At 29.0% G+C, this 27,631-nt stretch overlaps 1 protein-coding gene across 2 annotated transcripts in view; it reads left to right on the top strand.

Annotated features, from left to right (window-relative positions):
- Positions 1–27,631, top strand: part of LOC107446987 (LisH and WD40 domain-containing protein mahjong) — a 132,760-nt gene that overhangs the window by 14,097 nt on the left and 91,032 nt on the right. The window contains exons 4-10 of one of the 2 annotated variants that reach the window (XM_043049305.2): positions 3,429–3,533; positions 10,187–10,324; positions 14,352–14,546; positions 19,461–19,535; positions 20,461–20,697; positions 21,348–21,506; positions 25,433–25,612. In XM_043049305.2, the coding sequence (XP_042905239.2) occupies positions 3,429–3,533; positions 10,187–10,324; positions 14,352–14,546; positions 19,461–19,535; positions 20,461–20,697; positions 21,348–21,506; positions 25,433–25,612 (1,089 nt within the window). The remainder of the gene's footprint in view (positions 1–3,428; positions 3,534–10,186; positions 10,325–14,351; positions 14,547–19,460; positions 19,536–20,460; positions 20,698–21,347; positions 21,507–25,432; positions 25,613–27,631) is intronic. The other variant, XM_071187596.1, reaches the window with a different exon arrangement.

The raw sequence follows: 27,631 nt of genomic DNA, 5'->3' as shown, positions 1-27,631 counted from the left end.
GCATTTCCAATGAACAAAATAAAGAAATGGAAGTTGGAAAAAACTGATCAATCAATCTTGACAGCTGTGCTTTACTGCCCCCGAATTTCCCTCCTCTGTTTGACCATAAATTGGCCACACCCAGTTGACATTGAAACTACCACATGGACAATAAAATGAATTTATCCCTTTTTGCGATTTTTTATTCGATTCATTAATTTTTTTTATTTTGCCGCTTTTTATTTTTTCTTGTTAATTGTTGCTTGCTTGCTTTTTTTTATCGTTATTAGTTTTTAGCTTGTTTTTTGTTGTTATTCATTGTTAGTTTCTTAGCATTTAGTTTAAAAAATTTTTTTTTGTAGTTCCCGGTTAGCTTTTTTTTTTTTCTTGCGAGGTAAGCGTCTTTTGTTAAAACAAAATGTTATCTAAAAGAAAAAACGAGAACTATGATCTCGCTCCAAAGAAGAAACAATTATTTCTTCCTCATAGGATTCTGATTATTTCTTCTTGATTATATTATATAGATTATTTTGATTAGTAAAATTTCTCTTATGATGGGCCAGTTTTAAATTCACCCCATCATAATCTATGATCGAAACTTGACTAAATTTATTGCTTTTTCTGAAATTATCAGTGGAATTGAATTATAGTAATATTTGGGGGCCATATTGGAATTTCCGAAAGAGATCCGAAGTTCGGCATTTCATCAGTCCCGTGAGTGTCGGATTTAGGGTCCTATTCTTCCTTTTCTGTTCGCTTAAATTACAATTGCTAAGGCGCTAAATAGATTTCTAGCTTGCGATTTTTCCTTAAGCTGGGGGTGGATGCAAGATGCATACCTTTTAAATTTTCTCCTTATCCGATGTTTTTTTAAAATTATTATTTCGTTTATTTATTTTCTTACAGGCTGCTGCCGAAAGTTTGCTAAGAATTGGCGATGTTCTGCAGCAGATCGCGATACGGGCGAATATTTCGTCGACTTCGTTATTAATTTTTTTTAATAGTCTTTCTCTGAGAAAATTATTTCTTAAATAACTTTCCTTGACAAATTTTTTTGTTACAAAAAAATATTTCGTCGGAAGTGCCGCAGCATCGGAAGCGCCGCATGTAGGAAAAAATACAACTTTTTTTTCGATAGCGCCGCGGCTCTTCCGCCGAAAAATACGGTATATGAAAAGTAAATGTGTGGCAATAACAATTAACATATTAAATAAAAAGAATTAAAATGTTTTGCAAATGGACTAAGATAGAAAAAAAAATTTATTTTCGTTTTTCTTCTCCAAGTCCATATGTAAAAAGAAAAAAAATACGTAAAATGTATTACTATTTTCAGGGTATCCGCGCACCTGGAAAGTCATGAATATCGGTATTGAGCAAAATTTGACATAGAATGTCATGATTTTAACTATTTTTTTAAAAAAAAAGTCATGGAAAGTCATGAATTTAGATCGCCAAAAAATCTAATTATTAAACTGGAATTTTCCCCTCCCCCAATTTCTTGGTATATTGAATATCTGAATTTGTTACAAACTCCCCACTCAGTCATATTTTATTAAAATGTAAAATGTTTTTATCATGCTCTTTAAAAATTGTGTTCTTTCAAAAAATGAAGAAAAAAACGTAATTTATAGAGCAAATCATCTTTTAAACTTCTGTGATTTCAGAATTTTTATTATTTATATTTTTATTTTATCAATTTAAAATTGTAGCTGAAGCAAGTCATTGATTGCCAAATTATTTTTATTCCAAAATGAGAACAGAAAAATCAGAAGTATTTCTTTCCTTTGAACAAGAAAAGTATCTTTAGAATATAATTCTGCGGAATAAAGAAAAAAAATTACTTTTGTATTTTTTAAGCTATTTTATTGCTTTCTCTGTTTTTTAAATTAAAAATCTATAAATAGGAAGATACAGAGTATAACAGTTTTGGTTACACCTATCATTTCAATGAATATGATGCTTTTTTAAATTTACTATTGTGTTTTTGTCGGAGAAAATACTAACTTCGTTAAGTCATGAAAAATTCTTGGAATTAGTCATGGAAAGTCATGAATTTAAAAATCTAAAATGTAGCAGATACCCTGTATTTTTGAAAAATAGTGCTATTTGTTTCTTTTCTCAAGAGCTTGAAAAAGGTAGTTTTAAAAGAATATTTTCAGTCAATTATTTTGTCCTTTTTTTAGTTTTGTCTGGTAGCTTGTTTAAATGGAAAAATGAATGAAATTATTATTGCCATCACGCTCAGAATTCCTGTTGAAATTTGAGAATTCCATCTAGATTCTAGTCAGAAAATTAATTAAATTTTAATTGACAAATTGTTTTTCGAGATAAATTTGTCTCGTAGTTGTCAGGCAATGGTTGACGCTATATTTTTGGCAGGCACAAAGCTCCAATTGAGATTTAATAACAACAGTTAGTCGTGGCAAGAAGGGATCACAGCTTGTTATGTCATCCGGTACTCCATTAAAATCTCTCCATTAATATTTTATAAATTTTATATACACGTATTTTATATATGTGTGTGTAACATGAAAGGCTTTAACAAATCTTTTTATTTTATTTCTTTGTCTAAAGTCTCCTTTAATTCATTCAAAATGAAACCAGTTCTCATAATTAGTATTCACATCCAGCATCTGAGTCACCATATCCAGCCTGCCAGTTTCCTAAAATTCTATTTTAGTGTTCATAGCATTAGCAATAGAAAGAAAAAAGTTTTCAAACCACTTTTCTAGGTGCACTTATGTTGTTTTTTCAATTACTCGCCAGTCAGATTGAGTTTAATGTTTTTGTATAATTTAAATAAGATTATTATGTATATTTTTTAAAGAGCATAAGCATCTATTAAAAAAATATATGTACTTTGATTATTTTATATTACTAAAATGTAAATATTGTAAAAATATGTTAAAGAGTGACTATAATGCAACTATTTCATATATTTGGAAACTATTTTGGGGATTTTTTTCCCTTCATATTTGAAGCAGCTAAAGTGACTATTTGGACTAATGGAAATACCCTAGTAGCAGCCCTGAAAATGTTTTTTGATTTCATTGTCAGCTTTTTTTTTTTCCTAGCTCATCTCTGATGATTGAGAAGTAATAAGAAAAGAGGTTAGAGTCAGTTGTTATAGTAATAGTGTTATAGTGTAGTTTCCATATTTTAGCAATCACTTTAATGTTTAGATTTCAGACTTGGAAGACTTCGCATAGGATAAATTTCCTTTAGAAAATAATTTATAATGTATTACATTATTTAATGTTAACTTCATTTTCATTACCATATTATTTATGGCTTATGGACACCCTTGGGTAAAACAACTAGGGATCAATCTATTTATTTTTATATGAATTTAACTAGAAATAAAAACAAATATAATGAAAGCAACTCTTTGACTTGAATTATACATGACAACATTCTCTCTACAATACTTGATTTCTTTTTTTTTTAAGATTGTAAAAGTGTACTGTGAAGAAGATAATTTGCCATTGAATACTGCTGCCTGTAGGTTGCTTTTAGATATACTGCCAGGATTGGAAAGTGTGATTTTTGAAGAGGTAGTTATTTTCAGTTTACCTATTTTGTACAATATCCTTAAGATGTGTGACATAGTATTATCCTAATAAATAAATGAAATTTAAAAATTAAAATTTTTGTAATTTATGAAGTAACAATAGATTTGAGAGGACATATTGCCTAGGTGAGCAAAGAGATAAAGTTATGAACAAAAAAAACTAATATTTCTGATTTTTTTTAACAATAAGAGCGACTTTTGATAAGTTAATATATTCTTTCTGTGGAAAAATAAGTTTATACACTGGAGTGTAAAAATTAAGGACAAAGTGGTTTTTCAAATGTAAGTTTGAACAGCAGTGTTGAAAATCGATAAAAATCATACCATAGGATTCTCAAAATGTAAAAATATGAGAAAGTAAGCAACTTACAAGAAAAAGTTAATGTCTTCCATGAAGATGAACTTATTACCCACAGCACCTTTAAAAGATGCACCTCTGGAACTAGTTGTTATAAAGGGGTGATATTCTTCATTAGTAGGTAATTTGATTATCAATGCTAGTTCAAAAAATTTTGTTAAATATGAAACATTCTTGGTATATGAATTGATATCTTGATATCAATATTTTGCTCAAAAATTTTCAGGGTTTTGCACTTTGTGTCAGAATTACCCCTAACAAAATATATTAGTATTATCTATACTTCATTGTACCTATATTACTATTTTTGCTATCTATTTAAATTGCTTTGATTACCATAATACCAGTTGTGCGTAGTACCAAAATTACTTTAGCATCATTGGCGTCTATAATATCATGTCAATTTTTTAAGGTTCTCTTAAACAAGTTACAGGGTACAGTGTTTTCATTACAGAAAAAAAATGAGAGAATTTTTCGCCCTTTCTCAAAAACTGGGTGAGATTTCTAAAAATTAAAAAAAAAAACACGAATAGACTTGGAAAAAAAACTGTTTCTTTAATTATAATACATTTTTAACATCTTCTAATTTTTAAAGCATTGAATATTTTTGCTGCATTATCACATGGACAAGGTCCTATATCTACTTTTTCATCAGCTATTCTCGTTAGGTTGCTCAAATGCTTATCAGTCAATCTGTTACGATATTTTGTCTTAATACGGTTTTGGGTGCTAAATGACCTTGCAACAGATGCTGAACTATTCGGAATCCCTAAGTAAATTTGTCTTTTCAATTATTTCTGCTATAGAATAATGAAGTTCGTTGAAGTTATTTCCATGTTCATACTTCTTGTTAGGTCTTCCAGCATAGTTTTCACAGACTTCAACTTTTACAAATTGCTGTAAATTGTTGATAAGTGAGTTTGGTAATTCATTAACAACTAAAAATAGAGCAACTTTAAACAACTTATTATAAAGGGCTAATTTTTTTTCTCAACACTTGTCGTAGCTGTTCTTTTCTAACACAAGTCTTTTTCAAAATGGCGGAAGACGAAATTTTTTCCAGAATTCAAGAGATTCAAGCATTTTAAAATTGATTGATAGAGTGCGCGAACTTCTCGCTTTAATAATTTTTTAATGCGAGATAGGAAAAAAATGCGAGATTCTCGCTGTAGTGAAAACACTGGTATCCGCGCACCTGGAAAGTCATGAAAAATCATGGAAAGTCATGAATTTCAGTATTGAACAAAATTTGTTATGAAATGTCATGATTTTTGCTATTTTTTAAAAAAAATCATGGAAAGTCATGAATTTAGGTCTCCCAGTGTTTAAAGTGCTGCGCCGATCCGCGCCAAGTGTGGAAACCAGCGCCTACATGCTCCAAATTGAAGTAGTAGGCTTAAATTGCGCCGATCTGCGCCAAAAGGGATATTTTCTCCTGGGTATGGCCAAGTCACAATTTTGCGGCAACCAAGCTACTGCGATGTGGGGGTTGCTCTGGATTCAGTGGGAAGGATTCTTGCACTCTCATGTGCAACTCTGCTTCATTTTGCAAGATCATTCTCATTCATTTTCAATTTCAGGTTTATTTTCCACTCTCTGAAATGGAACCAAAACTTCCCTCGAATTTTCGGGGACCAACTAAACATTCCAAATTTTAATAGCAAAAGAAAATTTTATTTCTCTTGTTAATTTCTTCGTTATTGAAGTGCTATAGTCTTCGTCAATGGCAAGCTAATAGCCTTCTTGCCCTATTCTATTTATAGAATAGTACCCATGATCTTGGAATTAACTTGGGGACCCTTCACTAAGTACATATTTTCATGTTGATCCTCAGAGCAGTCAAGAATCACAAAGCTTCATAACCTCAAAATTTCCATCTCCCTTTTATTCATTTAATTTAATAAAGATGAGAATTAATTGAGTTTCACAAACGTAAATTTTATCTGAGGGACCATCCACTAATTGCATATTGTTTTTGAACATTTATTTTACTTTATTACTTTTTTTTTACTAATATTTTTATTTTTTCTTATTGCATTTTATTATTGTGTTATTACTTTCAAAATTTTCAGTGCTCTTATTTTGTTTCAGGAAAAAACTTAATAATATTTAGAGAAAAGATTTTAAATGAGTATGAAGAGAGGGGCTTTCAAAAATTTTAAAGCAGCAAAAAAATCTTATGTTCTTCAGATTTGTCATTCAAAAATACTTTAATTCATCTCTTAATGATTTGATTTAAAACAATTGATCTAAAAAGTTTTAATTATCACAGATTTGTTAAATATTATGAGTGTAGGGACATTATAATAATTTACTTCTGACAAAATTTTTTTTACCTTCAATACTCATTGTATTTGCATTTAAAAATTATTTATTTATTTTTAATCATTTCATTAATGAAATACTGTACTAGGTAACCAATTTTAATTTAAAAAATTTAGGGGCCATTCACTAATTTACATTTGTAATATAAATTTATTAATGTTTGCTTAATTTTTTACATATTTTTATAAATTCGGTATGATGAATATTAATCTTGTTAATGTTTAGTTGAATATACTATAACAAATAACATTTATTTAAATTTTAAGAAAAATATACTCAATAACATTAAATGATAGTTAAATTAATTAGAGTTTTAAATTACCTTTTACAGAATTAAATAAAGTAATTATTAATTTAAAAAATAGTATGAGCCACTCAATATTGAATTTATTTAAATTGCTTTTGCCAAAAGCTCTTTTTTAAAAAATATTTCGGCTATATAAATAAATGTTTAGGTCTTTTTTCAAATTCAGACACTATTGATTCACTTGCTGTATGATGAAATGGTGTCTCTATTTAAGAATTGTTAGGGCGTTTTTTAAAGAGTTCTGCTTTTCTTAGTTTGACGGGAAAGGACTTAAAATCTTTGGTTGTAGAAAATGCAGGAATTTGGCAAAATTCTACTTTAATAGATGTTGGACTAGATACCACAAATGCGATGACATCCTTATGTTCTTCAAAAAAAAAATTGTGTGTATTTAGGGGCCAGGTCTATAGCATGTACAAAAAAGTTATTAAAAGCATTGCCTCTTGAAAATAGGTTACTGTACCATTTTAAAGTGTTGCATCCTGTAATGAGAATGGAAGACACTTCTATTAAGTCAATAAGATATCTGGCAACAGTAGCCCCATTCATTATAAAACCTGAAGAGGCATCTTTGTTACTGTTATGTGGAGAACCAGAAGGTTATTCTTCTGACTCAAATGAATGTGCACCAATTGATGTGCTTTGGAAAAATTATTTTGTGAAGAAATATAATTTGGGAAATATCAAATATCCTCTTATAACAAAGCTTTTTAAAGCTCTTTTGTGCATACCACATGGGAATGCCGATGTTGAAAGAGGTTTTAGTACTGGAGAGGTTTTTGTTTCGTTCATATGTGTGAATAAAAAGCTACTTGACAATAGGGCGAGTTTAAATTTGCATAGTGTTAATGGTTTGAGACAAGTTGTGTCACATATCTGCTGGGGGGCTTAAATAACTTTAAAGTTGACAAAGATATGATTAAAGGGACTCATGCAGCATTTAAAAATTATTCTGCTTGATTAGAGATTGAGAAAAAAGAATGTGAAAACACTGAAACTGAGGAAAGTAGATTGAAAGCTGCTGAAATTGATTTGCTTTAATTGAAGGCTTCTCAAGATCTATTAGCCACAGCTGAAGAAAATATTAAAGATGGGTTAAATAATAAAAGCATGTCGATTATAGAAAGCGGACAGATCCTCTTATCTGAGGCTAAGTCAAGGATAGCAGAATATTTAACAGAATTGGAAGATACCAAAAAGAAACTTAATTTGTTTATGCAGGGACCTTCAAAAAATTGTAAAAAATAAGATATGTTACTAATGAACAAAATTAAAAACTTTTGTTATTAAATTGCTCCAAAATAGCTTTTCAGTTGCTCCAAAGATGCTTCAAAACCATGTTTTGCCACTTGCACCACTGGTCTCCGAAAAATCTAATTTTTAAAATGGAATCCCCCCCCCCAATTTCATCCTGTTCCAAATATCTGAATTCCTAACAAAATCATCACTCGGGCATATTTTATTCGAATATAAAATGATTTTATCATGTTCTTTAAAAATTATGGTGCTGTTTCAAAAAATGAAAGAAAACACATCATTTCTAGAGCGAATTATCTTTTAAACTCTTCTGTGATTTAAGAATCTTTGTTTATTTTATTTTATTTTATCAATTTAAAATTCGAGTTGAAGCAAACCAGTCATTGGCGAATATTTTTTATTCCAAAATCAGAACAGAAAAATCAGGAGTATTTCTTTCCTTTCAGATGAACATGAAAAGTGTCTTTAGAATATAATTCTACAGAAAAAAAATTATTTGCTTTCGTATTTTTTTCAGCTATTTTATTGTTTCAACCAGGGTTTGTTGATTTAAATCAGCTTGATTTAAAGCACAATTTAAATAATGATTTAAATCAAGATTTAAATAATGATTTTTTTAAAAAAATCATTGATTTAAATCGATTCTTTTTTTAAAAATATATATATTGATTTTAAATGTTAAAAAACAGTGTTTTGAATTATTGATACTTCTATTATTTTGTTTTCTTAGTTTTAAAATTTATTTTAAATAAATTGCTGCATTAATTAATTTTTAATGTAATTACTTTCTTTCTTGGTGTTTGTTAAATTCCAACACATTTGAAATTACACTTTTAAAAATGTTTTGATTCTTGAGATTGAAAGTACAGATTAAAGTAAACATTTAATGCTGTTTTAATCTAGTACCTTTATAATACTTATATATAATACTTTTTTAAATTTATTGTTGCTTTTTTGTTGGAGAAAATAGTAACTTCATTAAGTTATGAAAAATTCTTGGAATTAGTCATGGAAAATCATGAAAAGTCATGAATTTGAAAATCTAAAATGTAACAGATACCCTGAAATTAGTATAATTTTTCCATTAATTATGCTGCACTTATTTATCATGGAGTAATATCCTGTACTTCATGGTTGTTGTAGCTTGGTAGATGTAACTTTTTATGCATCTTTTTCTTTTTTTTAAATTATAAAGTGGTATTTAAAAAGTGAAATTCCTACTATCTAACTCTACTAGCGCTATAAAAATTTATAAGATCCATAACAACCATTTAAAAAGATATATTGACTTTGTCTTAAAAAAAAAAAAATTTAAAAAATGTAATGAGAGATTTATGAAAATGGATAACATTACATTACAAATTTATATGGATCTATTAGTTAATTCTTTTTCCTTTTTTTTTATTTACGAAAAGAACAATATCTATTAAAGTAGTTTGAAAAACAAAATCAAATCATTTTTGCATTTGAAACATTCTCCATTTTCTTAAATAAGCAAATTGAATTGCATCCATTTTCTTGACCTTTGTTTATGGCTAGTGCAAGAAGTTTACTAGAATAACAGACTTCACCATGCTAAGCGCCATTAGCAAATGTTTAAATATGCTTTTTTAGGTGTCTCAAATTTTTAAAATACATATTTCCACCTATGTCAATTTTCTGTAACTGTGCATTGTAATCCTTATCCATCTTTGTAAATGCATATTTTGAGCAATCTCTATTTTCTTAAACATTTTGTGCTATGTCCTAAATAAAAGAGCTCGCTAATATACATGCAACTGACAAAACAAATCAGAGAATAGATCAGTAGTAAAATGACATAAAAATAAATCAAAGATTGTTCAGATTTTGGCAAGTAGGAGATTTTCTAACTCTTGGATTATAAATTAATAAAAAACATACCTTCTTTAATTATTTTAAGAATATAAAAAGAAAAAGATTAGCCCTCTCCTTGACCTGAAAATTAACTTAAGAGAAGGGTTAATGCAGAATATTACATTGGGCAATAAATCTTATAAATCTTCTATGCTTAAAGAGCATGTAATTGCTGGCAGGCAAACATTATCTATAATTTAATAATGTACATATTTTTATACCAAAATTCTGTTCATTTAAATAAAAAAATTTATATTGCATACAATTCACTAAAATAATTTTTTTAACTCTTTAAATGCTTTTATTTTATTATTGCTATGATGTCTATGTTTTTCTGTGTATTAATTGTATATTTTTTTGTATTTAAGTTGCAGTAAATTTTCACAATTTTTTTTACAAATCTTCTGCAAATTTCAATTATTTTTTTTCAGTAACAAATTTGCTACCCTTCTTATAACAGAATTAAGTGTCCATAACTACCTGCCTTTCATTAACCTATTTTTTTATTTTATAGGAAGGTTTTGTTCCACGGCTTTTGCATTTTGTTGAAATTTCTCCTAATCCATTAAGATCCTATGCTACAGGCCTTGTAGCAGCAGCTATGGAGTGTACAGAAATTGCATCAAATTTTCGAGAAAGAAATGTGTACTTTGTAAGTTTTTGATTTTTTTTTTTACATATTAATATGGTTGTCAGATTTTGTATTTTTAAATTATGTTGAATCAAGATAAAAGTAATAACATTTAAAAATCATTTAAATAAATTTTAAAAAGGCAGTAAATATATACGATTTTGCTTTTATTTAGCAATTATAAAGTTATTTTAAGAGTTAATTGTCCATTTCTAGTTCTTTCACAATAGTATTCTCAATGCTTTTGTTTTTTCCACTTTTTTGAAATCATAATGTGTGGTTTCTTTCTTAATAGTTTTCAATGTTTAAGACAGTCATTTGGCAACCTCATCATTGTTAGTTGTGAATTCCTGGATCCTTTTTTCTACCTACCAGAGAGGAAAATACTTCAGCCTTTCTCTAGATAAATATTATTTTCTTCTCATAAAAATTTGATTGGGCTGATCGTGTTAGGTTTTATTTGCTTCGCAATAACGTTTTTTTTTCTAGCTAGAATATCGTTTTTTTCACCACATGTTTTCACTTCAATTCATGAAGCGTATACATCAGAATTGCGGCACTAGGATTAGTGACTATTAAATAAAGAAATTGAAATCATCAGATGCTAAAGGATATCTTTCCATTAAATCTTTTTTTAAAGCTAATGAACTGCCTTATATTGAACTAGAACAACCACTACTGATTATTGAGCGAGAACAACCGCCACCGATTATTGAGCGAGAAAAGTACTGTTAACTACTGAATTAAAACAATCACCACCGAATATTGAACATGAAAACTTGCCATCAACTAGTGAATTAGAAAAATCTCCACCGAGGCGTCGACTAGTGAATCCGAAAGCTTGATTCTCAAAATTGCTCAAGAAAAATTAAGACTGATTATTAAGCTTTATGAGTAACTTCATAATTAGCTCTATTATATCATACTGCTAAAAAATTTCTATTTAAAATATGTTCGGTTATTTATCAGATTGAACCCTGGATTACTCAACCTGTAAAATTTGGCGATCATCCTAATAGAGTCATCGATATGCTTTAAAACAGCGCCAGACATCTTTCAGTATTTGCAACTGGAAAAAATGCTCCAAGAAAATTGCTACAGGGATCATTTAATGAAGGAGCAAAAATAATTTCTGATAAAAGACAAAGAAAGAAGACATCAGAAAACTTCTCACTAAGTACATAAAAATAGCTTATTTTATCATAAAAAAAAACAAAAACAATTTGGCTTCTTTGGGGAAGTGTATTGGAAAAGATCTGGGTGGTGCAGACATTCAATCCTAATTTAAGTTCATGTGGCAAGAATGCAGCATATATGTCTAATGTTTCAGTTGACAATATAGTTGGTACAATTTCTCTCCATCTTGAGCAAATTACTATTACAAATTTGAAAGTAGTAGATTCTTTTACATTATTAGCAAATGAGTCTGCAGATGAAACACAGTGGTTGCAACTTGGTTTTATAGCCTGTTATAAATTAAAAAGAATACCGGGAGTCAAAGAAAAGTATCTTGGGATGATAAACCTAGCTTCAACTAATGCTACATCAATAACTAATGAAATAGAGAAATTTATGATGGTTAAAAGAATAAAAATAGCGAATTGTTTTGTTCTGGCATTAGATGGAGCAAATGCTATGAGTGGGCAAATATCTGGTGTGCAAAGAAGAGTTTGGAATTTATCTCTACATTCTACGTACATCAATTGTAGAAACAATCGATTGGCTCTAATTTATGCACATCTCTTAAAGAACCATGCAATTTTACAGAACATAGATTTCCTGCTTATTAGTTTCAGGAAACTTTTCCATTTCAGTCCTGTTAAACATCAAGTTTTAAAGACATTCAATAGAATGTATATTTCATGAGTGTTTTGAAAACTCTGAAAGTTTCTGCTAGAAGATGGCTTCCACACGGATTTGCATACTCGAGAATAATAAACTGTTATCTGAAATTTGTGTAAACTCTGGACACTATGTTTTAAAATGAAAGACAACCAGAGCTTAGGTGGCTAGAGAACAATTGTTAAATGTGAATGGTTGCCTTGCTTTTTATTTTTATCTGACTTTCTTAAGGTTAAATAATTTGAATCTTTGACTGCAAAACACTTAAATTTTGTATAGTTCTGTTGAAACCGAATTGTCTGTCATCTGTAAAGAAGTGGAAGAGCTTTCTATTAATTTGAAAGATGCAGAGAATTTTAGGAAAGCTGAAGAACTTTTACAATTTTCTGATGAGTGCACTGAGCTCAGTATGAAAAGACATAAGTGTAACAATCAAAATATTTCAGACAGAATCCAAAATTTTATGAAAAATTTTGTTAAGAAATTTCATATGATTTCATGTTAAAGATTTCGGATGAATTTGCAGTAAATAATGAAGTTGCATTTGATATGTTCAGCAATTTGGATATTAATTACAATGTACCAGATAGTCAGGACTAAACTTGCCTTTTTACTTTATTGTCTTTTTATGGACTGAAACAAATTGATACATTTCAGGGTACTATCAAAGTTTCACCCCCGTTTAAAAATTCTATAAAAGCTCAAAAGGAAAAAGATAGTTTTAACATTAATGTGTCTCTTGCAAAGGTGACTTATGATTTAAATAAAAATGCTGCAGCTCAATCACTTCTCAAGCATGCTAAGAAATAAGTAAAAAAAAAAAATGCATTGAAAAGAACATGACTTCACTTAATATCTTAAATTCTGTGGAAAAAGAATCCCATAGCTGGGAAACTTTTCCAAATCTTTTACAACTACTAACATTGTCTTTAACTATACCATCATCAACAGCTTCAGTTGAAAGATTATTTTCTTGAATGAATCTTGTTTGCACTGAGTTGCAGCAAGAATAAAACAAGAGACATTAGATAGACATTTGCGCATTGTTATAAATGGGCCAAAAAAATTGACTGAGGTTGAGTGTTCAGCAATTATTGATATTTTTAAATCTTCTGAAAATCAAGGTATATTGCTCTAATATTTTGTTAATTATGTTTTTCTGCTTAAATTTAAATGCTAAGATCTCATTTTATTTATATTTTGTAACTTAAACCCTTTTGAAATCATATATAAAATTTATAAATTCCAAATTAAGTATTCTTTGGTATTATTTCTACAAGCATCATACATGTACATTCTTATTAACATTAAATAATTAATAATTTTTGTTTTCTCAGTAAATAAATAATTGTTCAGTTTATATTTTCATAAAATTAATTAATAGAATATTATTTAATTAGAAATTGATTTATATGAATTTTTTAAATAAAATTTTATTGTTGAGGAAAAACTATAATCACATTTATTTGAAGCAGTTTTCTTCTACGTCCGCATGTTATCAGAATGTTCTGATTGACCGTTAACTTTTGAGCCCAAGAAGGCTATAAATACCAGTAACTTTGTTTATCCGATGTTCTTTCCTATTTCTACAGGGTTCCCACGGTCCTTGAGAGTGTAAGTCTCTGTGTTCTAATAAACATGTCTTTCTCTGATCCACTGCTCTCTGAATTTCATTACATCAACAGTTATAACTTAAAGAAAGGTTTAAATTTGCTTACTGTGTAACACATTAAAAGTTATCCATAAGTTGTGTTATTTAAAATAGATAAATTGAAATGATTTAAAATGTAAGTGGTTTTGTTTTCATTATTCATCCGAAACACATAGTCGGCATTTGAGCAATATAAGATAAATACTGAATATTTGTATGTCGCATCTTTAATTTAGTTGCAGCAATCAGTATTTTTGAAAATTTATTAGAATTTTACTGTGTTAAGTATAATCTTGTTTCTATTTACAATTTAAAAACTCTTTTAAAGTTATTTTTGCAAATTTCGCAATGAGAGCATCCTATTTGTACAAATTCACAAAAGCAGGACCCTAGTTGAAAGAATGCTACAATGCTAATTTTAGATTCACAAATTATGAATAGTTTTTTCACAATTTTGCAGGACCTTTCACAAAATGTCTGAACGGACCTTTGTAACTATTTGTATTAATTATTGTTGCTTTTAATATATATAGTGATTGAGTTAATTTTCTCTAGGTACCATTGATGCTGAAAAGACTTCATGAGGTTAGTCAAAAGTATTTGAAAACACCACCTCCTAATTCTAATGATACACTTGTCAACTCAAATAGGCCATTTGCTGCATTTAAAAAGCTTTCAGAGAAAAGATGTGTGGAGGATGATAGTAAGTCAAGTTCATACAAGTCACCTAAAAAGAAAAGGAAAAACAATGTAAGTTAGAAATAAGTTTGTTAAAGTATTTTTCCCCCGCATAAGTAACATATAACATAATTTAAAAGGCAGGCTCACCATCATTTATTAACATAAGAGGAAGAGAAAAGTTAAATTAACGCTACTTTGATGCAATAGATTTCTGTTTAGTTTTGTTTGTCATGTTTAGCTGTTCAAGGGATACTTTGAAGTTAAAAATATTGAGATGATAAAGTAGTCAGCCAAATCTTTAGCTAATAAGTTATACACTGATGAGGATTATGCACTACTATATTTCTTAGCTTGGCAGAAATGAGGGTAGTAGATTGTAGTATAGTATACCGGAAATTACGGTACTTAATCATTTTTGACATTATGTGTATCATTTTGCTAATGACATGTATAGGACAAATATAAAATTATCGTAATTTCGCGGAGAAACGCCGCCCTGGTATATACGCCGCGCCCTAAAAAATAGCTTGAAATAAAAAAGCTTTTCATAGGATATGCCGGTCCATCGTACACGCCGCGCCGAATTTTACTATACTAACGCAGGTATTGATAAAAGACTTAACACATTCTCTAAATATGCATATGTGTATAATTTAAATAGTTAAATAAGAACCAATAAAGGGATATTGAATATACAAAAATATAGAAACAATCCTAGTATATAAAGTACATTTCAATAACTTTCTAAGTAAAATTAAGCATTTTCTCATTTTAATGTGAAGTAACCATTAAAATATAAATATAATAATTAATTCATTATTCAGAAACCATTAAAATAAGTATGAAAATTGTTTAAATTAAGCGGTCTTACTTTTAAATCAGCAATCCAAAATCCTGTTTTAGAATTAGACGATAAATCCAAAAAAATTTTGTTCAAAGAAAAACTAAAGAATAATTTATTTAGATATCACCTATCACTATATATTCATATCACTGCACTTAAAAATTCCTCAAAATCAGAACTCTCTGTACCAGAGCAAATTAGGTTTACTAGTTTATTGTTTATTTCTGGCTCATCTCCGTCACTCACACTTTCAGCCTCAATTTCGGTTTCGTTTTGTCCCGGGATGATTTCCGCTTTTTTGAAGCCATTTATCACAGTTTCTTTTTTAATTGTTGGCAGCTTAAGCACAGCGGTATAATTTTTCCTCTTATTGAGAGGCATTTAAAATGAATAACTTAAAAACAAGTTATATCAAAACAAGACGAAAATATTATAAACGAAAGAAGAATATTAACGAAAGAAAAATATTAATAAAACAAAAACAAATCGGAATTGAAGATAAAACGATAAAAATAAATAAATAAACAAAATTGAGCTGAGGAAGATCAAAATTAAACAGAAATATGAGCAATGAAAAAAAGGAAAAAAACCAATACTCCCAAGGATATAAAACAAGTTTCTGTATTTAGCATTTCCTCCCCCTATTTTCGTTTCTCAAATCAGGTTTCTTTTTTTAACTGACTCCACCTTGGACGGTCTTTCTTTTATCCCTGTCTAAAATTCTCACACATTGCTTTTTTTCCTCTTTACTGACCCTCAGTTGAAAGTTTGAAATTCTTCTTCAACATTTTAATTGTAAGATTATTCAAGGTTATCCCAAGCTCATCAGCTCCCTTTATTCATCAAACATTCACATGTTTTTAACAACCAGCTGAAGAAAAAAGGGGAGTTGAGAGGCATCCATGACAAGTGGAATAGACATATTTCCTGGAAAAAACGGAGGGGGGGAGCGTTTGTTTTACAGTTGATGTTATCACTGGCCCCACCCTGATTTTTTCATTCATTCCTTTCTGATTTATGCTTCTCCACTCCACACCCATTTTCTACACTCAACAGCTGTTCATATGGCAGAAAAGGAAAGAGAGATTGTTCTCTTGTGGATAGTGGCTTCCAGAAACAGGGATCTGATTGAGATTTTTTCAGATTTTTCCATATCTTCCGCTCTTTTTTCATAAATTTTTTTATGCAGTGAATGATATTTTGTTGAAAAATTTTTTCTTCCACGGAGCAAAAGTATTGAAGCCCCCAATAAACCTTTCTTCACATGTCAATCTGCTGGCTGGGGTAAAAGTGGTTGACCTTGGTAAAACAATGCCGTCATCTACTACACTACTCTCTTATCTTTTCAGGGATGAAAGACTTTTTAAAATTTCCGACCATTTTCCAAAAACTTATGGGGAGTCGAACGAACGATATAGTCGGACTTGCGACGAACTCCCCCCCCCCTGCAGTAGCCCCCTGAAAAAATGATCTTCAGAAGAAAATGGGTAGAATTTCGGCATGTATGCCGTAGCCTTGACAACCGCGACTTCCGCTATAGATTGGAAAAAAGAAAAAAAGTCCTAAGCAGTTTCGTTTCGGCCGCTGATATTTGATTTCTTTTGATTGGCTGATTTACAGAATTTTAAATATTAGGAACTGGGCCAGAATCTGCTAAAATTGCGATTCTTATTTAGATGATTTTTATGTAAATCATCGATTTTCGTATTTAACTGATTTAAAAGTTACTTGTTGAGATTNACCAGGTCATATTCATTGGCAGTTGTGGATTACACATAACGAATAATGCTTTTAAACATGGTGAAAATGGGATATGTTCCTTCTAATTTTTATTTTCAGAAAGAATTGTTGCTACATAACATTTAGAGAAGGTTGTGTAAATTATGGATGAATTAATTTTACAATTTCAGAAATGATGTTTAATAGAGGAGAGGAGGGGGTTATGGAATAGTCATGGAATATGGAATACCTAAGATTTAGCTCTGTCTTTCATGCAGCCTTCACGTGGAAATACACAGGAATAAAGGATTTCACCATTAACACCTCATTACCATTAGTTATAGATTGTGCTGAAAATGATTTTGTGAATTAGTATGTAAAACCAGTAGGGTTGTTTTTAAAAAAAATATAAATGGTAGTCCATAATACATGTACTCTCTTCTCTCTATATAGGCAAAGCATTTAGGTATTATATTTGAAATTAATTATTGCCACAACAAGCATTGTTGCTTCTAGTAAAATAGAAGAGAATAATTTTTAAAATTGGTCTTAGATTAAGGTCCTTGAAAATTTTGTTGAGGTCCTTGAAAAGTCCTGGAAAGTCCTTGAATTTCAATCTCATCGTAGAGTGGGAACCCTGGCCGCTGATATTTGATTTCTTTTGATTGGCTGATTTACAGAATTTTAAATATTAGGAACTTTGCCAGAATCTGCTAAAATTGCAATTCTTATTTAGATGATTTTTAAGTAAATCATCGATTTTCGTATGTAACTGATTTAAAAGTTACTTGTTGAGATTCGTTTTTACACGATTTAAAAATCATTACTCGCAATTCCCATTTAAGCGTTTTTAAAACCCAATATCGCGATTTGTATTTAAACGTTTTTAAAACCCATTATCGCAATTCATATTCCTGCTAGTTTAAAATCCAATGTCGCGATTCATATTCATATATATTTTTAAATTTCAATATTGCGATTCGTTATCGCGCTGTTGTAATATCAAACATCGATTTTCGTATTTATGCGCGGTTTAAACATTACTCGTTGTGATAAGTATTCACGGACTCTAAAAATTATGCATCGTGATTCTTATTTACGCTATTTAAAAATTTAATACCGCGATTTGCATTTTTGTGCTTTTAAAATTCAATATCGTGATTCTTATTCACGTGATTTTAAAATTCAATATCATGATTCTTATTCACGCTATTTTAAAATCAAACATTGTGGTTCTTATTCATGCGATTTTAAAATCCAACATCGCGATTCTTATTCAAGCGATTTTAAAATTCAACATCGCGATTGTAAAATCCGATATCGCCTTATTCACGCGATTTTAAAATCCGGCATCGCGATTCTTTTTCACGTGATTTTAAAATCCGGCATCGCGATTCTTTTTCACGCGATTTTAAAATCAATCATCGCGATTTTTATTCACGCGATTTTGAAATCCAACATCGCGATTCTTAATCTAAGGTCTTTAAAAATTGTGTGAGAAATGAACTTTCTTGTCCTATCAACACTGATGATCAAAAGTCTGCAAAGCGCAGTCTACAGATCAGTCATGTTAATAAAAGACCATCAAAAAAACAAAGAACTGATGAGAAAGTCCATAAAGGTCCTTTGACCACTAAAGAAATGTTTTTTAAAATGATGTGATACATAAAATCGTGCTTATGCATAATTACTAAAAGTTATCTAAATTATAAAAAAAAAAATTACTTTAATGAAGATTTTATTTAAGAACATAATTACCATTTATTTATATTTATTTGAATAGATAATAATGTAATCATTATCAGATTGGCTATTGAATTCATATAATTTTTTCTTTTGCACGCTTAATGCTACAGTTATAAACTTCCTCTTTTTTGTGTTTTTGTCAATCACATCCCTGCAGAAAGTGATTCCAAGAAAAGATTGGGGTGTGTAGGGGGAAGGAATAATTCCAGTTGCACTGACCATTCTTTGGAGTAACATTAAGCATGAAAAAATAAATAAAAAGCACTTATAACAGGTGGAAAGAATGATGATGAAATTTCCAGTTGGGTTTCTAAAAAGCAAAATTTTTAAGGAAGAAAAAAAAAAGTAATACTATATAGGCCGCCCCATTAGATACGCCTTCCTACTAAATTTTCAAGTTTTAAATCAATAACGCTGCGGCCTATTTCCGCGTAATTGCGGTATGTATGAAATGTCAAGACACCCTTAAACTTGAAACTACCATGTAATTTTTTGTGCTATTTTAAATATAATATTTTGTAATATTTATATCAATTATTAGTATATTCAAAAAAATTTTTTTTTTAATTGAATTTCATTTTATGGAGATTTTTTAAATTGGTTATAACTTTAAATGTGATAAGCAAAAATGCTGATTCATACTGTTTATGCTAACATAAATTTATATTATTTAGGATACTCTTAGGAACCTCAGATACAGCCCAATTTTACCTGAAGTAAAATCTGGCACCTCTGGCATTGATCTGCAGGTAGATATAATAGTGGATTCTGTAGTAGTTTAATTATATCAAAAATGATATGAATGACAAGAATATAGTTTTGAAATTAAGTAACACAGAACCTAAATTTATCCTTTGTTGTCAGAGCGTAATAAGTAAGGTAGCATTATAATCTACATTCTCACAAAGGAAATGTAGAAATGTATTGCATTTATCAAATCTCACCCAACTGAAAATGTATCTACAATTTACAACAATATGTTAACGAACAATAGTACATTAAAAGCAGACATCATTGGACTCTTCTCTGAAACAATTATAACAATTATTGTAGATCAGTTCCTGCACTAATACTATAATGATATTGTATATGTGATACTGTTCATTTCTTCTCTACCATATTTATAATTTCTAAAATAAAAATCAGATAAGGATGTTTTTAAAATAAAATTTTAGTCGTTTTTTGATGTTTCCAAAATAGAAGCATTGGAATCAAGGTCTTTAAGATAGTATTTTTCAGTATGAATGTTTAATTATTAGATCAAAGGTTATTCAAGTGCTCTGTTTTTTTATGCAAAATGAAACCACAGTATTTACAAAGCTTTAAATTTTTTAATGAGAAAATTTGTGTTTTCAATACTTGTAAAAGAAAGTCATTAAAATTTTATAGTAAAATCAGGAAAGCCTGATAAAATTATATAAGTTTGCCTAAAAATATTGTTTGGCTAAGGTCATACTATAGATCAAAGATGTAAATTATTTTTCAATGTATAATTAAAGTTTTCTTTATCACAGCATTAAATGTTTGAGTAAAAATTTACTCTACATGAAAAAAAAAATATTCTTATTTGAAAAAATTGATTCTTATTTGAAAAATTAATTCTTATTGAATTACTCTCATTTAAATAATCATCCTTTAATGGAAACTAATATTCTTTTCTGAAAATGTTTGTAGACATCTCCTGATGAGAGCTCAAATTCCAAATGGAATGAAATGATGATTGGATCATATTCAGTGTTTCCTCTCACGCTTGCAACAGAACAACGTTATATACTCCAATATTTAACACCAATGGGTGAATACCAAGAACTCATAGGACATATCTTTGAATCAAATGCTTTGTTGCTCATACTCCGCTACATTGATATAAGACAAAATCCTGATGTTCGACTTGCTTTTGAGGCTCTGAAGGTATTTGATAATTAGCTTCTTACATATTGTGAAAAATTGATTACTGGACAAAAAAAGAAATTTTTATGTTAGTTATATTTCATTTAAATATTGTTTCTCTTTAAATAATTTCTGATCAAACAGTATGTTTTACAGTAAAAGCTTGACTATACAGAATACTAAAAAATTTGATAATTCCAGATAGTTAAAAAATAAAAGAAGAAATTAATATAATGAGTGTCACTATTTTAGTTGCTCTTAAGCAAATAAGAAATGACTAAATATTATAGATTCAATATATTCAAGATAGATTCATAGATTCAAATATATTTATATATACTGTATGAACTGTATCTATAATTTATTTTCACTTGGTAATTCTGAAACTTTTTTATGCTTTTATAACATTAAATTCTATGTTTAATGAGTTCACTTACAGGTTTAAGGGTAAAGTGATCTCTAGTTTTGGTGCCTTGGCACTAGGTTATACTACTAGATATATTTTGTGTGTAATGTTGTTGTAGTTAGTATTGTGTTTCTTATTATTTTTTGCTTTCATGCAAATTATAGATTTTTATTTGGTAATAAGCTTATTTTTTAGTTAATAAGCAAGATATCAATGATTAATGTTTTAATTGTGAATTTACTTTTTTTTGTGTTTTTATACTTAGTACCTGGCATCTCTGCTGGTGCACAAGAAAATAGCTATTGAATTTCTCTCAATTGGTGGGCTAAAATATCTTCTAAAAGTACCCTATCCATCCATTGCTGCTACAGGAGTATCTATTTGTTTATATTATTTTAGTTACACTGAAGAAGTTATGGAGAAAGTAATTTCTTTTTGTATTTTTGTTAATCTTTGTGTTCTTTAAATCTTAAACTGTATTAGATTTTCCCGATTTGCAAATTTTTAATTCAATCTTTTTGTATTTTCTTATACTTAAATATTGTAATTATCATTTATAATGTTGTCATTACATCATTTGTGGATTTTTTTTTTATCAAAATTAATTTTGAAAAGCAAACTAAAAAAATTTCTGCTGAAAAAAAAAATCAGCTGAGCATCAATTAGAAAAATAGTTTAAAATTTCAGTCTTATTCATACAAAACTGAAAATGAACTACTAAGAAAGCAGAGGGCCACCAAAATTTTTTTTTGTAATTGCTTTGGGGAAAAAAGAAGTTAAAATGAAAGTAATTGGAAACTGATTTTACATATGAAAAGAGAATTGTTTTTGTATTTTTATTTTCAATAATTAAACAAATTAAAGGATTGGATGAATTGCAATTTGACAAATTTTTATTTATAATTATTTAATATTTTATATACCATTTGGTTTTTGGCTGTAATTTTCATAACAAAGAGTTAAAAATTCAGGAACATAATCTATGGAGCACTTGTTATTTTACATGTGTGTTAATTAAAAAATACTTCATATTTTCAATAGCTAATAATTATCCTTATGCCAAAAATTTGAGGTTTTGACTATTGTCAAAAGGAATTTTTTGACATGACGGTTAAAACGAGATAAAACCTTCAATTGTCAAAAACTTACCAACCCTGCCTAATTATGTTTCTTTCTTTTTTTTTTTTTTTTTTTTTTTTTTTTTTTTTTTTTTTTTTTTTTTTTTTTTTNTTTTTTTTTTTTTTTTTTTCTTTTTTTTTTGAAGAGCATAAAAATATTTTAAGTGCTTAGTTTTTGTTGAAAAATTCGGCTACTTTGAAGACCAATAAAGTGAAATTGCTGTTCTATTTTTTTTTATAATTTATAAATGGCCTTGTGACCACTTTTTGTCCACACCTCATATACATATATATATATACACATAGGTACATATTTATATATTTTGGAGTAAATTTTAGTGAAATAATATTTTTATGAACTTTTGAAATTATTTTGTGTAGTACTGAATTAAATAAATTTAAACTAATTTTAAATGGCAAAGAGAAATATAAACATAAATTTACTAGAAAGTACTTAAAACATAAATTTTGCTACTACAGTAGGGAACCGATTATCCGGAACGATCGGGACCAGCGCTATTCCGGTTAACTGCTTTTTCCGGTTTTCTGAATCGCTACAAAAAGCCGTTTTTTTTATTGTTAAACCCAACTAAAAAAAAAAATTGGAAATAATCTTAAAAAGAAGAAAAAACAATAATGATCATACTAATGATTATTTACAAAATGATGGTAAGGTAAACATCTTTCAAAAAAGAAAGAAAAATCCTAAAATCTTATGAGGGAAAATTTTTTTTTTAAAATATGGCGGGAGAATTTATCGAATTTTGTTCCGGTTTTTTGGTTTTCTGATTTGCTGATAACGGGTTCTGTACTGTACTAGAAAATATTTGCAGCAAAGCAAGTTCACTTCCCTGTATTATGACAAAGAAGCATTTCAAAACCGTAACCATACCTGCTAAGTCTCCTGTTTTTTTAATGGAGACTCCTGTAATTTATGAATATCTCTCATTAATCAGTTTATTATCAAATTTCTGCGTATTTGTTGAAGAAATTTTTAAAAAACATTTTGGTGACAAAATATCTGCTGATTGCAAATATACTTCTCTTATTCCTCAACAGATGGTGCTATTGCCAGTACTGCATTATGTTGAGTGTTGATAGTTTATCTACTGTAGATTAAGATTTATATACATACTTTTTGCTTCGCCAAATGTAATTGCTTATATTATTTCCAATTTTAAATTTCTCTTTGACTTACATGATTATGTATGATACAGTGTAACGTCCCATATCCGGACGTCCCTTTTCCGGAAGGGTCGATTTCCCGGACACTTTTTAACAATCAAAATAAACAAACATTTCTTCATCTTCCCCTCTCCTTTAAAAAAAAAACGAAGTCTTTTGACAGGTTTTTTCCCTTCTCAGCTTCTAGAGATCTATGCATTGAACCCATAAATCAACAGAAAAGAGAACAGAAGATCTACTAAGACCATGACGCTCCTCCTCTGGAATGCAGGAAAGGGGGGGGGATTTGTTTTCAAAAGAGCACAACTGAGTCCCCTCCCTCCCCCTTCTATCCTATGCAGCTGGCTAGTGAAAGAGGCATTTCCTGGAACCTTTTTATTTGAGTGTCACGGGAAGAAGAAATACTGTGAAAAAGGGTAAACACAGCAAATGTTAAAGTGGAAGGGGAATCCCCTTTAGTCACACAAGAAAAAATAAGGAGAACCCCATCAGCATGCCACACCTTTATGCTTGATTGATAGCCAATGGTGGGTGAGAAAATAAGAATTTGTCACTACCCCTACTTGAATGACAAGTAAGGAGGAAATGAATTTTTCTTCTCCACCTACCCACCTTATTGAATGACGGGCATTTCCCCTTCTTGCTTGAATCGTTCTAGTTCAAAATGGCGGAGAGAGCAATTAATATTTTCATAACTGTGAATTTTTTTCGTTTTCTATATTTATTTTTAGAATAGCAATAATTATTTTTTTTCTAAAATTTTGTTTATGATTGATTAGATATCATTCTAATACTAAAACGCTATTCCCTGAAAAACAATGTTTATTTATTTTCTACTTCTTAGATTCAGATCATTTTAAGCTTTGTTTACCTTGGAGGTCGATTATACGGAAAAATCAAATATACGGACTTCGGAAAGTCCCGCCGATTCCGGATTCGCGACTTTCCACTGTATATCATAAAAAATGTCGCTAGAACAGTCTATTATTTTATTTCTCCAATGTTGGCAGGTATGCGTAACTATATTAATTTATCTAAAGAATATATCTCTCATTTGGTGAAACAATGACATAACTGATAGTTAAAGTAATTATCAGTTATGTCATTGTTTGATCAAATGAGCGATATGTGTAATTGAAATAAACTATTGAGTTATCTAGTTTTCTATCATATTCTCCACTTTAAATTCATTTAGAATTTGGTACTTTCACCTAAGACACAATTATATTGTTGCCCAGTGTAATTAAACTTAATATGATCTACTCCAGGGGCTTGTTTTACTGTTCTGTTAAAGTGTCCTAAAATTTTTTTTTTCTTTTTTTGCAATTCTCTCTCCTGCTTAGATAATGTTTTTTTTTTAACCAGTTTGAATTACGGGAATGGATTGTATTTATTTTGAAATATAATTTTTGATAGTTATTGTATGAAAAGATGTATAACTTTCTGAATATGTGGTTATCTGCTCACTATACGCTCTCTCAACTTCCTAACTAACAGGTTAATTATTTGAATGATCATAAACTGCAGTTTCAAAGATCCTGCTTGCTACAGAAACTGTTTTAGTAATGTATACAATTTGGTTAAATTTTAAAGAAGTTAACAAGTTCCTATTTGGAAATAATGTGTTTTAAGTATTTAAAGGCTTATTCAGTTTTTCTGTACATGAAAGGAATATATCATCTTCATTTATATGAGCTAACTTGCATCTTTAGGAAAATGTTCTGTTATTGCCTACAGAATCAATTATGTAAGGTTAAGTAAAAAATAAAATTTTTGAAATTGTCATTATTCCTACTAAAGGCTGAGATTTGATATCAGAAAACCTAAAAATCATGATTCATAACTCAAAATATCAATGGTCTTTAATGATTTTATAATTTCAATATTAGAACTGCATATGCTCATTATGATTATCATAAGTATATTTTTAGTTTTAATAAAATTTAAATATGGTGCATAATAATCTAAAATATTTCATTATATTCATTTGCTTCATTTTGCTATTAATTTCTTAGCTAATTATGGTTCCTTATCTGTTTTTTTTTAGATATGCATGCTTTCATCATCAGATATAGCAGAATTAGTTTCATATGCACTTTATTTGCTGGAAGGTTCTCATGACAGTTCAAGATGTCATGCGACTATGTTTTTTGGCTTTGCATTTGCTTTTAAGATAATTTTACAGCACTTCAATGAACAAGATGGTCTTCGTAAACTTTTCAATGTTGTAAGTTTTTCTACTCTGTCTAATTTTGTATAAAAATTTGCTACTCAAAAGTTTATATTTAGGCCAGCTCATGACTAGTTGAATAAGAGAATAATTTGGGAAAAACTGAAAATTATTTTAAGGTTGTTTAGGCCCAGTATGAATACCTGAAGTTCCTCTCCCTCTCTTCTGAAGTGACCTTTCACTGCCGTTTTCAATTTACTGAAAGGGTCAAAAAAGGAGAAATTTGATTTGGACGAAACATGACAATTCAGACCAAAAAATTTCTTCAAAATAATCTAAAATTTTTTTTGTATACTTCCTTAGCTTACAGATAGCAGTGTAGTTTATTGACAATTGCTCGAGAAAAAAAAATAAAATAGAAATTCACCAAATCTTGAATGCCAGGAAAATGACATATTACCTTAGAAGTTTAAAAAANTATCTTACAGACAGCAGTGTAGTTTATTGACACTTGCTCGAGAAAAAAAAAAAAAAATAGAAAGTCACCAAATCTTGAATGCCAGGAAAATGACATATTACCTTAGAAGTTTAAAAAACAGTCATTTTAAGTTAATAGTAAGTAACTCAACTTAAGCCTTTATGTTAGATGAACCATAAATTGCTTAAATTAATTCTTTTTATCCACTGTAGTAAGAAACAAAAAAAATTTTTGTTGCTGATATGTACAGAATAAAATTGTGTATAATAATCAATCATTAAATAAATAAATAACTTTGATTACATCCAAGCATATTACAATCATACATAAACTTGGTATTAGGTTAATATTTGCTTTCCCTCTTTACAGTATTAGCAGTTAAAAAGAATTTCTGGTAACACTTCAATGTCCTGGCATTCATAAGCCAGGATAATGACAAATTCGCCATTTTATAGCATATAACTTTACTTTAATTTAATATTTTGGCCTAAGACGTTTATATTCTGCAGAAAACAGCAGTATTTCTTAAAATAACTCAGATAAATCTATGTAGATTTTGTTATTAATGATTTCAAGAAACCAGGAAAATGACAGCATAAAAACCTACTAACCTTGAAATATTTTTTGAAGTAGATTTTGAGCCAGATAATTGGTTCTTTATTCATGCAACAAGACATGTTCAGATAGGAGGGTATCTAATCAATCTATTAACATAAGATATTGATTCCTAACGCTATCTATTTTGGTTATAAATCACTAAATAAAAGTAGCCAGGAAAATGACAGACTTTCATGGGACAAGCAAATTATTGTCAGAAAAAATTATTTTAAACGAAGTTTTAGTAAACAATACCCTCTGCGTATATTCTAGAAATGCTTACATAGGATAAGATAAAAAAAATTAGATTTTGAAAAATGTATGGGAAATTTTGAAGCTAGTTATTATTGGAAATATTGTTAGGGACATGCCAGGAAAATGACATTTTGATATTCAATTAATTTTTTAAGTATACAAAACAGTCAATGCTAGTGCAAAGTCATTTTAAAATGCTAACAGCAATGCTATTAAATTTTTTAAAAAAAAGTTCTTTTAGTATTATAGTATTAGATCTTGGAGCAAGGGACAGTGAATTGTCATGTTTTGTGAGAATCACCCATATATATATATACATATATTGGCTGAATCAAATGAAAATCATAACTGAGTTAATTGAACTGCTAGTTAAGAAGTTATTTTATATAAGCATAACTAGAGTTATAAGCATTACTGTTCCAAGGATTCATCAGACAACTCTGAATCAACTATCATCACTTTTAAGTTATACAATGACTTCCACATTGCTGGCAACAAGTTCTACTCAATGTTTGTGACATTATTAAAGGACACTGAAATTTAGTAACATTCATTTCCTTTGTGCATGTTGCAAATAAATAATTTCAGCAATATTGCATTACCTGGTACAAGACCAGCATTTCAAGTCCAATCTTTCTTTGTGCATTTTGCAGTGCAATGCAGTTAGAAGCATCTCTCAATTAATTCAAAAAGTTAAACAGTCAGTATATAAATGATCCTAAACTTTATCTTAATGTGATTCCTAT

Source organism: Parasteatoda tepidariorum, chromosome X1, assembly GCF_043381705.1.
Source record: "Parasteatoda tepidariorum isolate YZ-2023 chromosome X1, CAS_Ptep_4.0, whole genome shotgun sequence".
Lineage (NCBI taxonomy): Eukaryota > Metazoa > Arthropoda > Arachnida > Araneae > Theridiidae > Parasteatoda > Parasteatoda tepidariorum.
Note: the sequence above shows the minus strand (reverse complement) of the source record. Positions and strands in the feature narration are given on the sequence as shown.